The 14,764-nt window shown below is 42.3% G+C and overlaps 1 protein-coding gene across 1 annotated transcript in view; it reads right to left on the reverse strand.

The window, feature by feature from the left end:
• side-III (sidestep III) overlaps positions 1-11,923 on the reverse strand; it is a 73,150-nt gene extending 61,227 nt beyond the window's left edge. The window contains exon 1 of the mRNA XM_017161329.3: positions 11,764-11,923. Coding sequence (XP_017016818.1) covers positions 11,764-11,923 — 160 coding nt within the window. The remainder of the gene's footprint in view (positions 1-11,763) is intronic.
• Positions 11,924-14,764: the final 2,841 nt, after the last annotated feature.

Raw genomic sequence — 14,764 nt, forward strand, 5'->3', positions numbered from 1 at the left:
ATTTAGTTAATTAACACCAATGCGCTGAGCGGAGCAGGGCTTACGGTTGCCCCAAATGAAATTCGACCAAATGGAATGGGTTTCGGGATTCGGGATCCGGGCAGATTTGGCCGCTCGTAAATTAGCCCGAATTAATGAATGCTCATTAATCAAGCGCAAAGACACACAGTCTGGGCAATGCAAGATCACACAAAGACCGGCAGTAAAATTCAGCCCCTAAATTTCTTATCTTCTTTATATATTCTTATATATTTTTTTTTTGTTGGTCAACGCTCATCAAGCAGGCAGAAGTAGCTCCTTTTTTGTGTGGCTTTCATTCAATTTCACTTCCTGGGCTGGGCCAAAAATCTGAACTTCAACGCTTGCCACAACTAATTATGCCACTAATTGAATTTTCGCATTAAGCGCTGACCAGAGGGGGCACGAGAGATGCCACGACCACTGCCATCTCTGCTCGCCTTTCTGACGGCCGATACTAGATGGATGCTGGCCATTCCATGGGTTCGCTGTGCACGAGTGCCGGAGTTAATTCAGTTGCCGCGCTGCCATTGATTATTTCCCTTTTTCTGTGTGGCCCAACTTTAATTACAATATTCACTGGCTGCCCCGGCCAAATGGCCATTGTATGTCGTTGTATTGATTGAAGCTAACGCAATGCTGCGAGTGCACTGAATGCCTAAATACAGATGCCTTTGCACCCTTAACCCTTGACCCCTTGTTTGTGGTTCAACTATTTTGGTGGCTACATTAAAGTTTACATTTTTCAAGGAAATTTAATAGCATATTGAAATGTTGGAATTGATATATTTTAGATAGAAAATATGGATACACAGAAAATTTTAAAGTTAATTAACTCAAAAGAAAAGCTTTGAATAGGTTTTATACTTTGAGAATCCGTAAGAGTATCTTTTATGTTAAGAGTTAGAGGAATACTTAAAGTATATTTGGTAGAAAACAATTCCTGATTGACATTGAACATTTGCTTAGAGTATTATTGCATATGCAATTCTACATTGCATTTATGTTATGCCTTATTAATTAATGTATCCCTTATTAGCATTTCTATTATAATTACTGGGTTTCCTTTTGTACTAACACACACCCAATATCATTCCGTTTTCTAACTCTATGTACTCCTAACTTTACTTATAAAGTTGTTATCAAATAATCATTGACACATTCCAATTGCATATTAAACTATGGGTCATTTGATATGCTATGCCTATAAATTAATTGAAAACAGCCTAGTCAGTGCGGGGTTAAGTTCGATGTCAACTCAAATACATGCCGAAACGTTTGTCAAAGTCCATCGGCGTGGCCGGGCCTTGTTTACAAAACGAACCCTGGCTCGGTGGCAGAGCAAATGTTTGAATTTATGTAGCGGTTTCAAATATTGAATTGAATATTATGGAATATCTGCTGGTCGGTGCACCCAGCTGGGGCAAAACCGACCATTGTGTTTGTTCGGGACAGCCGATTGCCTGCTATTTGCCGGCCGTGTTTAATTGCCATTCCTAAGCGACATATTTTCAGTTCCAGTGAAACTCTGCATGTTATTACACACTTAATCCGAGTGCGGAGTAGTTATATTAATTGAAAACTCTGATTGAACGCACACGCAGAGAGCACAAATCAGCACTCTATATCTACACTGAGAAATTGAGCTATTTAAGATAAATTATGTGAATAGAAACTGGAAACAAAGCTTTTTTAAAGAGGATTTTATACACATTTTAGTTAAAATAGAGTAGCACCTCCAACGCAGTTTATTTAAATCACGCTCAAAAGCACTTTCGATCAGAGTTTCTTTGCTTTTCTCTGTGTGTGTGTGCTGCCGGGTAACCGAGCTGCCCACACTTTGGTCTGGTTGTGCCTGCTGCCCCTCTGACTCCGATTTAAGTTTTCCTTTGCCTTTTGCCTCTCGATTTTGTCGCTGGACAGGCGGCATTCATTTCCGTATGACTTGGAAATTTTGCGGCTTTTCACTTTGCGGTTATCCCCAAGCCCAGACCGCAAATGTAAAACTAATGGCATTCCAAAATTTATGAATGCTATGTGCGCAATTGTGCGGGGAGTATGGGAGCATGGAAGCCCTTGGAGTACGTACGTAGTACTCTGATAATTATTTTGCCATTAGAATCCGATTAGTTGGAACATTTTCAGTGTGCCGGGGCATGTGTGTGTCTGTGGGTGCATTTGATTCATTTCCGCTGCCCCAAAAAGCATTCACAACTTGGCCGCAATCTTTTGGCTGCAGTTTCTGGCTTAAAAATTTAACGCCCGTGAGCGCGATTATCGCTGGCATTATGAGCTGCCTGATGAAGTACAAACAGCCAAAATAAATAGGTTGCCCCCGCTAGCCGTTATCCTTGTGGCCCGCATTGGCAGCTTAAATATTTTCAACGTCAATACGCTCGCAATTTCACCCATTTGGCATCAATAAACTATGAAAGCGGAATGCTTGCGGCCCTGTCTGGGCTGCTTACACAGAGCCAAAGCGAAGCTCGGGAAAAATGCGGGAAAAAAGGGGAAAGCCCGGGCAATGCCAAGGGAGAGGGAAGGATCCGCTAGTGCTGCGGGCTGTGGCTGTAGTAAATATAAAAGTAAACGCCAAGTACATAGACAAACACAGTCAGTGCAAGTCAATGGCAATGCCTTGGCGAAGGCAGCCGCCGCCGCCGATGTAGTGTAAAATTTATGACTCGAGCGCATTCCACAAAACATTTGCGCCTCGGTCTGCAGAGGAAGAAAATTTGGTTAAAAACGGAATTTTTCTTTAAAGGATAGTTTGAGAAATAAATTTCCATTTTGTTGACTAAAATTTTAGTGAACATCATTGAAATTACTATGCATAAGAAAATCCCAAATTCTATAGTTTATTTGTCTTGTAAGCTGCAAGTATTTTTCCCTGTGTACCCAGCAGCGTTGGCAAAAAGTGTAGTTTAAGATTAAGACCCACGGACAGACGAACGTGGTAAAGTTTACGGTGGTGATGGAGTGTGGGGTTAGCATGTATTTCAGCGGCTCCTGCCTTTCCTTCTGCCGATGCTGCAGCTTGCATTTAATGTTCTGTTGGCCGCATAACTTGGGGCATAAATAATGAGGCCTGGCAGTAACAATAACCTGATATGGGTTGTGGCTTTAAGTATAATGGCAGCCATAGGCTTACTCCTAGAGAATGAGGTGGAAAACCAGCATTTCTCTCATTTCAAGTTGCCATGAGGATCATATTAAGATCAGCTCATTGAGTTGGCATTTAAATATTTTATAGAAATTGGTTTCCCTTAATTCTAAAAGTTAGGCTGGTTATTGTAATTTTCTGATAATTTTACCCTTGAAATAAAGTAAGATTTTTCGGACTTAAACAAGATGAAAATGCCCAATTAAATTAAATAATTCTGTGGGCTGAGCAGAGTATATCCTTCAGGGCAATTTCCTCAGTAAATAACTTAAACCAGGCCAAGAGCAACTGAACTGAGCTTTGTTTTTTGGCTGTGACAGGTTAATTTGGCAGGTCAATCAATCTTGAATTACCCAAGCGCACCGATTTCAAAGGCATGCATCATTAGTCCGTTCAAAAAGTAATCTTTTTCCTGCAAAATTGAAAAAGTCTCTAATTCAATGTGCAATTACTCCACTTAAAGTTGATCCCCAAATTCCTTGGCTTTAAATGCTAATTATAAGTTGTTTTTGTGCAACTCGCAGAGAAACTTTATCCAAACTAAATATGCATATGACAAATAAACAAATGTATGTATATAACACATTGTAAATATCCCATAGAAAAATTACTGAGTGCTTAATTCAAAAAGCATATGAAAAGTTTATCCTTTGGACAAGAACACGATGTCTCTTAATAACTTTTTGCTGGCATTTTGTTTGCTGTTTTCCTCGTTTTTGTTTGGCTCTTGTTCTTGTTCTTGTTAGCCTGCCAAAGCACACAGACACACCGACTTTCCTGCATGTCTTTCCCCTGCTTGCTGGACATAAAAAGGGGCCGCAGGGGCTTGGCATATCCTTTGGCAACGTCTACTCTGACGATGTCGCACTCCCCCCGGCCATGTTCAGACCCAGGCCGCTGCTGGTCTTCGCTCTCGACGGCCAATACTCTCTGTGCAAATTAACTTGTTTCAATTAATAATCCCCCAGCAAATATGTCAACCACATGGGCCTCTGGCCAGGATCTGGGGGGGAGGATAAGAGGCCCTCGGGCTGTTCGCTGTTCGCTGTTGAAAGTCAAAAACTATGCAAACTTTTAGCTGACTTTGACATTTATGGTTTTCCCCGGGGTCGGCAAAAGTTTCTGCTGCCCATGCCCCATTTGATTTTGCCGATCGGACGGGCCGGTCGACCTCCATGTTGACTGTTCAAAGTTTCCAGGCAATACGTTTAGTTTTTGGCTTCATTTGGCTAATGAGTTGACCCGGCCACTGCCGGGCTCGCATGGTTGGCGTCCACTCCTGGCGTCACGTGCATTCCCCCGAATTCGCACACATTAGCAAATACTTTGCAGCGGGATGAAAAGGGTTTTTCCAGTGAAATGGTCGGATGATTGGATTGGAGGACAGCAGCAGCACAACAAAAGGGCAAGTTGTGTGTCATTGCTGGGTTGGGTCCTGTCCCCGGTCCTTTGGCCGCGCTGGTGCCATCTTTCTGGTTTAATCCAATTTATGTTGCTTGCGAAACTTTTGTGGAACAACTTAAAAGTTTTTGCTCTTAAATAGCATCAAGTCAAATCGAAAAATAAAGGGAAAACAGAGATACAAAGTATGAAAATGAGTTTACGCCAACACGGAGAAAAAACCCTCTCGAGGCTGAAATGAAGACTTATTTTAAATAAACTGTTGTCTAGAAAGAAGCACTATTTGTAGCATTTCCTTACTTTTTAGTATTACTTGAAGTGCAAGAACTCTTTTCTTTTTATAGGCTTTATTTTTGGGGGGAAAACAAGTGGAAATCCTATAAGGGAAGGGTCGGCTCTGAGTGTGTGAGCGTCGAGAATTAAATAAATTGCACATTTTGACACATTTTGCCACGTTGACTTATTCCAGCCAGCTTCCCTAGCTAGCGCGCCACTCATCCGCCCCGTTGGCCAGCAGCCTCGTTAGCCCCTCCTCTTTTCTCCTACTGCTCCTTCGCCCTGTTGCCCCTTTCCATTTCCAATGCCGACGACAACACGAATCAGCTATAAAATAGTTTTTGACGCTGACGCATGCCGCATAGCAATTTTCCACGCTGGCCCCGGCCGGCTACAAACTTGCCTTTTATTTATTTGTTTAGAATTTTTCGCACGCCTCGCCCAGGGAAACCCTTTTGCCTTTTGCTTTCGCTTTGGCTCCCTCCGGCCCCCTTTGCGCACCCTTTGCGCACGGGTCAGTCGATTTCGGGGCCGGGCTAATAAAGTTGTCGGAAAAAATTGTTTAACCATAATGATATGCTTGGGGGACAAGTGTTGTAATCCTTTTGTGGCATAACCCGTTTAATATGTATTGAAATTCTCAAAGAAACCCCCATTAAGTGGTGTCCTGTCCCCGGACCCAAGTCCGCTCCGATCACTTTGATAAGTTGCGAGGCTTAACAACGGTTGACGGCCCAAATGGAGGCCGCTGGTAACGAGTTGAGCCGGAGTCGAATATGCAAAAGTCAAATGGCAGCCGTTGATGCTGGTCAGTGGCAGTCGCTTTCCGTTGCCAGATGCTGGTTGGGACAGTTGGCGGTCGGGCAGGCAGTCATGTTACAAATTTGCACTGGCCAACGGGCTGCCCGGCTCATTCTGCAATTTGTATACACATGTCCCGGTGCTTTTTGGGCAAAATGCCTCCTCCTCCGAGTGCACGTGCCAAAGAGTTTGTTGTATTTTTCCCATTTCGTGTTGTATTTCCATTGCAGCAATAGGAAAAATGTTGCACAAAGTGCACACCACACCCAGTTTCAGTTGGAGTCGAGGTCCGGTGGCGGCGATTAATCAAAAATTGTTTACTCCAAGTGATGGATGTGCAACATGGTTTTGACTTCCAACCGAGCGTGCCTGGCAGCCAGTCAAAAGCTAAGCAGAGTTGGAGAGCGAACCACATTTCTGGCATTCCCAGGACGCAGATACGGCGTTCATAGAGACGGGGATGAAATTAGTGCTCAGACTTGACTAAAAATACTACTCTTTGATAATCAAACAAATCCCTTGTATAATTTTCTACCCATTTTAAAAACACATTTCAGGAAATGAATGAAAAATAAAGTAAACATTTTGTTTACAGGATGATGGTCCTCTCAGTATATTAGCACACATATTTTTAAATAAACTAAGATCTATAAAATGCTAATATTAATATTTAAAATATCATAGTTTCCTCTAAAATTAAATTAAAAGCTAGCAATAATCGCAGTTTTAGGCATACATTTTCTGCTAGGCTCTCACCCAGGGTAACCGGCTATCAGATTTACATGTGATATATAGAAAATGTTGCAGTGGCAGGCTCTCTAACATAGCACCACTTCCAGGGCAGCTGCATCTGGAAAAGCCGTTTCTCTTCCGCCTTTTATACTCGTCTTCCTTTTTTTTTTTTGGGAGGTTTTTGCCCGTGTCTCAACTGTCAGGGGAGGGGTTGCAGCGCCAACTATTTGACCATTTGTTCTGCGTCAGAACGAGATAGGTTGGGAAAAGCGGAATAGCGGGAAAAGCGACTAGAGACCGACTGCACGACGGGCTTCGTTTTCATTTTTCCATGTCATGTGTCAGCGCAGCGTCTCTCGCCCAGCGGCAATCACAGGCACTGGTTCTATGCAAATGCGAGTATAAATGGATAACTCCATCATCGCAATTCATGCCACTGGCTGCAGCAGTGTAGCCGCTGTAACTGCTGTAGCCCAACTGTAACTGCCGCAGTTGGACACGGAGAAAAAAAACCGAGTACTTTTAACATTTCAGATAAAGTTTTTATTTACTGAATGATTAATACAATATTATCAAATACATTGATCGAATTTAATAAATCCTAAAAGGAAAACAGAGAATCTATAGTTGCTTGTTAAACTTTTTCGCTCAGTGCACTCGCTGTGGCACTGGAAATTGTGTTCACCATTGTGTTAGTAAGTAGCAGTCGAGCCATGACCGCGAAGAGACAGTCGCAATCGCAACAATTGTATTTGCCTTGGTTGTCCGCGGCCAGCCTCTCCTCGCCCTCCGCACTGCTCGTCCTTTTCGCCTTGCTCCTTCGTCCTTCGTCCTTCTGCTGAGTGCAATTTGGCCAACAGCAGAAATTATGCAAAAGCAAAAAAAAATGGCATGCAAACTTGGCATAAATCAATAGAAAATTTATACGTTTCGCCAAAGTGAACAGTTTCAGCGTGTCTGCTGTGCGACAGTCGGGCCGGAGGTCTAGGATTTCGCGTGTTCCACCAGCTTTAGTTCTCCCCTTTTTTTGACTTCTTCCTTTTATACATGACATTTGAAATGATATTCCCTTTGTTAGGGAAAATTCCCTGCTGAGCGCTCAAGTCGGCTAAATCACTGGATAAGCACCTTGATGTTGTCAACGGCCAAGAATCTGAACAGTATGCAAACCGCGGATTTATTGATCATCCGTTTAGCTGTGGAAAATAAAGGATAACCTTAGAATGGGAAGTCAAAACCAGTCCAAATTTTATGTAGCTTAAGTATAACAACAACGCAATGCATATCTAATTACTATTTTATAAGTACTATTATTCAAGTCAACGACCTATCGAACCTATTTTCTACATAATTATCCAAATTATCCATATATTTTAAGCTCTCTACATAAATAGCAAATCCTTTAAGGCCCCATGTAGCTGAGGCAATTAATCATCTATTGATTTCCCAATAGGCTTTCCAAACTTGAAGCAACTTGGCTGCGCTAATGGCCCAAAGGAGATTTCGTGGGCGAGGGGTGAAGTCAAGCATTACATTGTCAAGAGGAATCGAGACACCTTACCATTAGACAGCTTAGCTAATTATTAACTGCATTAGAGTCTGACAAATGACAAATTGCGTTGCCATATTCAGCAGCTTGTTTGCCCTCCTTCCCTATCCCTTATACACGTGCATGTTTGTACGAATGGGTATTATCGTGGTGGCTGCTAAGTATTTTTGACACAAAATTAGTTACACAAAGCTGAAAGGGAAGAGAAGCACACGCCCAGCACATAAACACCAGTGAGGTGAGGAAATATTCGGAATAAGCTCCGAAAAATTTCCAACACTTTGGGTCCGGTCATTTATCATTAAAAATAACCACACTGCGAAAAAGGCGAAATGCGTAATTATCGGGCTGTGGCTGTGCCAGGCGAATGATTGAATGTGTTTCATCAAATATGTAACATGAATTATAATTTTTACATATTTGCGGCCGCCTGCCCCGCCACTCTGTCCCACAGTGAGTGTGCTGCTTCCCTCACATGGTATCAGCAGGGAAATGGAATGGAAATCCATCGCGTGCCTTGAGCAAATCCAACATTTTCCAGCGCCCGGCGAACGACGGCAAAATGAGCTATAGAGAGCGCGTCAGAAGTGCCGATTTGTGGTCTGACTTGGGGCCGCACAGTGCACCGAATTTCTTGATAGCCTGTCAAAAAAAATATATATATATATGTAAGGAGTATAGATCCCTTGTTTCCTTGGGGGCACACGTCTTTTCTTTAAAGCCAAGAAAACTTTAAAAATATATAAAGTTACTAAGAAACTAAACTGATAATCCAGTCTGCGAGGGAGCTAGTATACATAAGCAACTTTTCTAATGAATTTAAATTCTTTAATTTGCAATTTTCCACTCATCCCGATACACTGTTTTGGCCCGACGATGGTGTGCCAGCTATCTGCATACATTGTGTGATACGGGGGAGATCTAAAGTAGGCACACTTGTGGCGAACTGGGGCATAACGCACTCAACACGGCATAAATTAAAATTTTTATGTCCAACGCGTTCGCTCCTCTTTCGCGTTCCTCCATGTCCTCGAAGGCCGCCGTCTCCCTATTCCTTGGAGGAGAAGTGTGTTGTGTTACAGCAATTCACAGCTCACATGGCGGATTGTGGATTGCGTGTGGCAAGTGAAACGAAACACGCACGAGACAGAGCCAAATACTCGAAATACGATTTTTAGTGCCCGGCGAGCGAGTCACGTTATGATTTGTCACACGGAGAAAAATGTATAAAAAACATAACAAATAACATATAACAAATATTCTGTAAGAGGTTACTTAAAAATTAAGAAAAAATCTCTTTCAATATATCTTTTATAAGTCATATCTATTGGGGCTACAAAAACTCCATCTTTTATTAATTATTCCCTTTTAATCGTAATTTTTTTTTACTCTGTAACCAAAAATCCAACAATCCCGACCAAAAACCCGGACGGCATTCATTTGCTAATCAAAACAAATGAAAACAACATGAATTATGGCCGGCAGCAGCAAAAGGCTAATAGGGTTAAAGCCGCAGAGTTCAGCAAATGAAATAACCCGAAAAGCGTCCCACACATGTGGCTCATTTTTAATGAAATTGTTCGAATGTGGTTTCTGGCCCCTTGAAGCGCTCGCCAAGCTCTCCGCCTTCCTTTGTGTGACACACGTAATTTGAATATATGGCACTGGGTTTCGGTTCCGGCCACAGGTCAATGTTGGGTGTGCGGTTGGGAGCAGAACTATTCGAAGGGACGCGAGGACGAGGTTCCTGTGACTGGGATTGGGTCCTGTCCGCTTTTTGCCATTTGACGCTTTCAGGCCCCGGCAGGCAGTTTGATAAATAATGAAGTCATATGTCTAAAGTTGAATTTTATACTATCACGCAATTGCCGAGACCTCTCCGAATACCAGAGCCCAAAGCAAAAAAAAAAAAAAATACCCCAGGCCCGATGTCTAGGACAACGGCGTACATTGTATGCGACGCCCACATTTTCGCAACTTTTTATGTAATCGTAAAAATATTTTTATGATTTCATAATTTTACAGTGTTGGCGGGGAAGAAGAACGCCGGTTGTTTATGGCCATAGCCACATTGCCCTGCGGCGGTATCTCTGCACTTGAACAAAAAGTTTATAGGTTTTAAAATCAGAAATTGGATGGGTAACAAATTATTTGATAAAAGTTTTAAATGAAATATATTTTTTTATGTTATTAAATAGTTGGGTTGTGAAACCTCTTAGATTAGTGGTTCTTTTTTCAGATAATATTTTTATTTTTTAAGATATTCTGTTGTTTTAAGTTCCCTAATCAATCAAGCTTGGCTTATACTTCCGTTTTAAACTTTTCATAATTTTATTCTTAAATATTCTACAGTCATTTTTATGTAAGAAACAATTAATGCAATATTTTCTCCGAGTGCCTTCTGCAAATTTGTGGCATTTTTATTTCGCCCTCTCCTTGGATTAATTTTTTTGTAATTTTCCACTGGCGCATCTGCAGCGTTCGGTACAAAACGGTGCTTTAAGATCATGCCTGGCTAATCTTAGCCTTGACTCATATCGCAGCATTTACTCGCAATTTTATGCAAAACCATATTTCCCAACTGTAAAAGTAAAAACTTGGCTGGGCGCCTGTAGCCCCGGCTAAAATGGAATCACGGCGGGTGGCTTCTGCTGTCTGCTTCTATTTCCATCCGAGATACACACACGTGTGTGTGTGTGTGGGTCCGTGGGGTGTGTGTTAGGGGAATAGCAGCGCACACGCTGAGAGACCTCTATCTGTATTTGTTTAAGGCTCGGCTACCTTGCAACAAGGACAACACACCGCTCGCAGCTCACAGCAACACAGCTACTGCTCACAGCTCACAGCTTGAAAAATGTTTGTTGTCAACATTTTCAGTTTGCATCGTTAGCTTAAAAGCGTGCGCCACCGAGGGCCTCGCACAATGGGGCAAAAATCGATAAATGAGACAAACCGTGTGATTTAGCCCCACCGAAGCACAAAGGAGTTCCATTTTGATCACAAAATAGAAAAGTGTGCTGGATACAAGGCCATCTGTTGGGCGATGGGCGGGTGTGCGGCTCAAGTGCCGTGAAAGCGCTCTCCTCAAACCGAAATTAATTATTTCGATGAATTTGAATCGGTGCGAGGAGAAGGACCGAGGACCGAAGGCCGAGAAAAAAGCAAAGGCTCTCTGACAAAAGTTTATGAATATTTGTGCTAATGGCTTGGCCGAGAGATTGAACTTTCGCCCACAGCTGCTGGCGCTGGAAATAAATAAATTAAAATATGTGTCCAACAGGTATCCGGACACAAAGCCTCTGAGCGCTTCCTTTGGCCTGTCCCGACAACAGGACTTATCCGTTTCTATAAATATTCTCCTCGTCGCTGCCAAAGTTATGGCAAACTCTTGCAATTAAACTGTCAGACTTATGAATTCATTAAATATTTTAATTGTAGCTTTTGAATAATTAAAATTCCATTTATATGGCACAACACATACCTCAAGCCATAAATCTGCGATTAATTAAAAGCCCCGTTCCCAGTGCGCTGCTGCTGCCGCCTGTTTTCCCCTTTTCTTGGGCACCCACGGCGTATACGCAATGGCAATTAAACTTAATTACAAAAACATAACCGAAACTCAATTGGAAAACACTGTCTTGGCCTGTAACGGCTGTTTTGTATCTCTCTGATTGAACTGTATATTCCTTTAACTACTAGATCTGTAATTTATTCACGTGGCTCTAGGGGAGAGTGAATAAAAGGAGTGAATTCTAGTCACATTTTCAGTTGTATTCGTAAGCTGCTGGGAAAGCTACAGTTTATGTTATTTTCTGTCACTCACCTGGATCATCGTCATCGTCCCAATCGATTTGACCGGAAGTAATGCTGATGTGTGCCGCGAACAGGAAGAGCGCGAATAAAGCCAGAGAGCACCGTCGGATGCTGGCGTAGTAGGAAGTGGTTACGTGCATCGTGGAAGTCCTCGGCGCTGCCAAATCCATTGTGTAAATTGTAACAATTTATATGCAGGCTCGGCTCGTATACTTGAGTGTTTACACTCGCCTCTCTTCTGGCGCTGTTTTCAATTTAATTTTCTCGAACAAAATGCGGCCACTCTCACTCACACGCGAACACGTTTACCTTCGGCGCAATTCTTCCTTAAATTTCGCAGTAATGCTTACTTCCACTTCCCCGAGCTGAGCTGAACTGAACTGAACTGGACTAGTCTGATTCGGAATTCAGGGAGTGCGCAGCTTTTTGCTCTCGACTCCTACATCTACTAATTAAGTTGTTTCATTTTCAGTTTCTGCCTGGGGCATAACTTTTACGCTGCTGCTGCTGCTTCTGTTGATGTTGCTGCTGCTGTTGGTGTTGCTGCCGTTGCCTGCCATTGAGGTGTGCAAAGTTATCCAATTGTAGCATTGTTTTTTCGATTTCAAATTTCTGCAAGAGAAGAGGAGTTTGGAAGAATTATAAGTTTTGTTTTTGGCCGGGGGCAAAATACCAAAATCATTTATAAGTGGATTAATAAATTAGTCGATTGCATGTGGGCTAATGAGATAATGATGCCGCTGTAGAGTGTAGCTTTTTTTCTTTCACAATTAATTGGGAATAGTTCACAATATAGAATATATACTATACACCACGATGTGACATAATGAAGCTGATTCTTTATAGGTCAATTTTGATTTAGTTTCTCATTAAAATATATACTTTTATGTTTCTGAAACAAGTTCTGCTTATGCAATTATCACTTGTATTCAGCTTATTTATATTCCCTTTCGCTTTATGAGTTTAGAGCAAAACTTTCGCTCTTTGACCCAGTTCGGGGCAACTTGAAGCCAAAGCCACGTAAGAACGGAAATTAGTTTCACTTTCGAAAGCTAACAAGCAGCGCCACGAACTCCGAGCTCAATTGAACCCCGAGCTCCTCCTTTGCTCACTTATTTTGGCCTTCCAAAAACGGTTGCCTACATTTCGGGGCACTATCTGCAGTGCCTAATTTGGCATGGTTCGGCGGGGAAAAGCGCCTCTGCTGCTGCCTGGCTTATTATGCGCACTTCAAACTTTAGACAACGCGGCAGGCAGTAGCAGCAGCAGCAGCAGCAGCAGCAGCAGCAGTAGCAGCAGAAGCAGCAACAACAGCAGCACATTGTTGTTCATGTTAGCAAACATCTCACGCCACGGCTGCCTGCATATCTCAGCCGCCGCCCAGCCCGAAAACTGTATCCACACAGAGGAAAATTATGTGTGTTTAAAAAGAAATTATATAAAAAATAAAACTGAAATGGATTAACTGAACCTTGTAATAAATAATTTAAAATTCATCTGCTTACTTATTATACATTATTATTTATCTTGCTATATTATTTCTCTCAGTGCAGCCACTGCTCAGCCTTTGGGCATCCGCTGCTGCTGGTGCTTCTTTATGCATGCAGCCACTCACTCAAATTTCGAGTGCAGCAGCGTCGCTGCAGCGAATTTATATACATTTCGTTTAATTTGGCCCGCTGCCGACGAGCCCCCCCCCCCAGCCTTTAGGCCCCGCAAAAACTTTAGCGACACTGCTTTGGAGGGGGAAATGTAACACAGAAATATACAACAAAAAAAAATTCTACAGCAGAATAAAAACCGAAAAAAAAGGGGGCGAAAAAAAACTGAAAAAGTTGTCTGCCGAAATCAACGCCACTTTCGCCACAAGCATTAAGCGTTGCATGCAAAATTACCAGCGAGTGGTTTGTATTTCCACTCTGATTGCTGTTTAACATGGTTACATTGTCCTTGGAACCGAAACTGAAACTGAATCAGAGTCCTGGTGGAGCCGGGGAATCCTGAATTCCGTTGTTTCAGCCTGCCTCCTGACATTTGTTTCGGCCACGATGTATGTGCATCAACATCTATGGTGGCCGTGCATCATGACATGCTCTAGTTGCCAAACTTTTATTTTTTTTTCGGTTCTGTTTTGAAGTATTTTTTTATCGCCCTATTTGTATATGTATCATCAAAGAGGGAGAAACACGAGTTTGTTGTTGCACAAATCCGAACGTGGGTCCTGCTGGACAAACTAATTTGAGCTTAGACGTCAGTAACAACAGCACAAGTACACAGTAAGGAAAATGTATTACAAATTACAATTTTTTTTTTAATTTTTCGCTTTGGTAGAGGGATGTTTTTAAGCCAAGAAAATAGGCAAACATTTATTTTAAATACATTTCCAAAATGTGAAATATTTCATCATCGATATTTATGCATTAAATTCCTTAAACTTTGGTGTATATTTTTGTTCTGTGTGAATGGGCAGCTGAATAAAACTTTTCGCCTAAACACTCACTTGAGGTGAACCCGGTTTTTAGGAACTTATGCACGACAAGAGGCAAACGGCAAACATGTGCGGTTACTTCATCAACATTTCACGCTCGACTTGGCCGGCCCTGCCAAATGGTAGAAAAACTGCCAAGGCACGCAGCAAAAATGTATGCAATGCCGGCTGCTGTTCTCCTCGGTAGTCCTGGTCCTGCTCTCGCTCACCTGCTCTCTCACCTGGCCGGCAAAATAAACTCGACTCAACTGTGGAAAATCAACTAGCTCTTGCCTCCTCTCGCTCTCCACCACACGTGGCACAAAGTTTGCCTTCAGCTTAACTTTTTTTCTGTTTTTGTAGATTTTTTTTTTTTTTGTATTTTTGCGGTTCCCCCTTTTGGCCAGTGCAAATACTTGGCATCGTCGTATTCATACGACTATTTGTCCAGGTATGAGTTCATGTAAGCGTTTATCGGTCAGCGCTTAGTCTTTGACAGAAAACCTTGCTGGAATCCTAGCGTAGAATCAGTAATATAAAATCC

The sequence above is a fragment of the Drosophila kikkawai genome, chromosome 3R, assembly GCF_030179895.1.
Source record: "Drosophila kikkawai strain 14028-0561.14 chromosome 3R, DkikHiC1v2, whole genome shotgun sequence".
Taxonomy (NCBI): Eukaryota; Metazoa; Arthropoda; class Insecta; order Diptera; family Drosophilidae; genus Drosophila; species Drosophila kikkawai.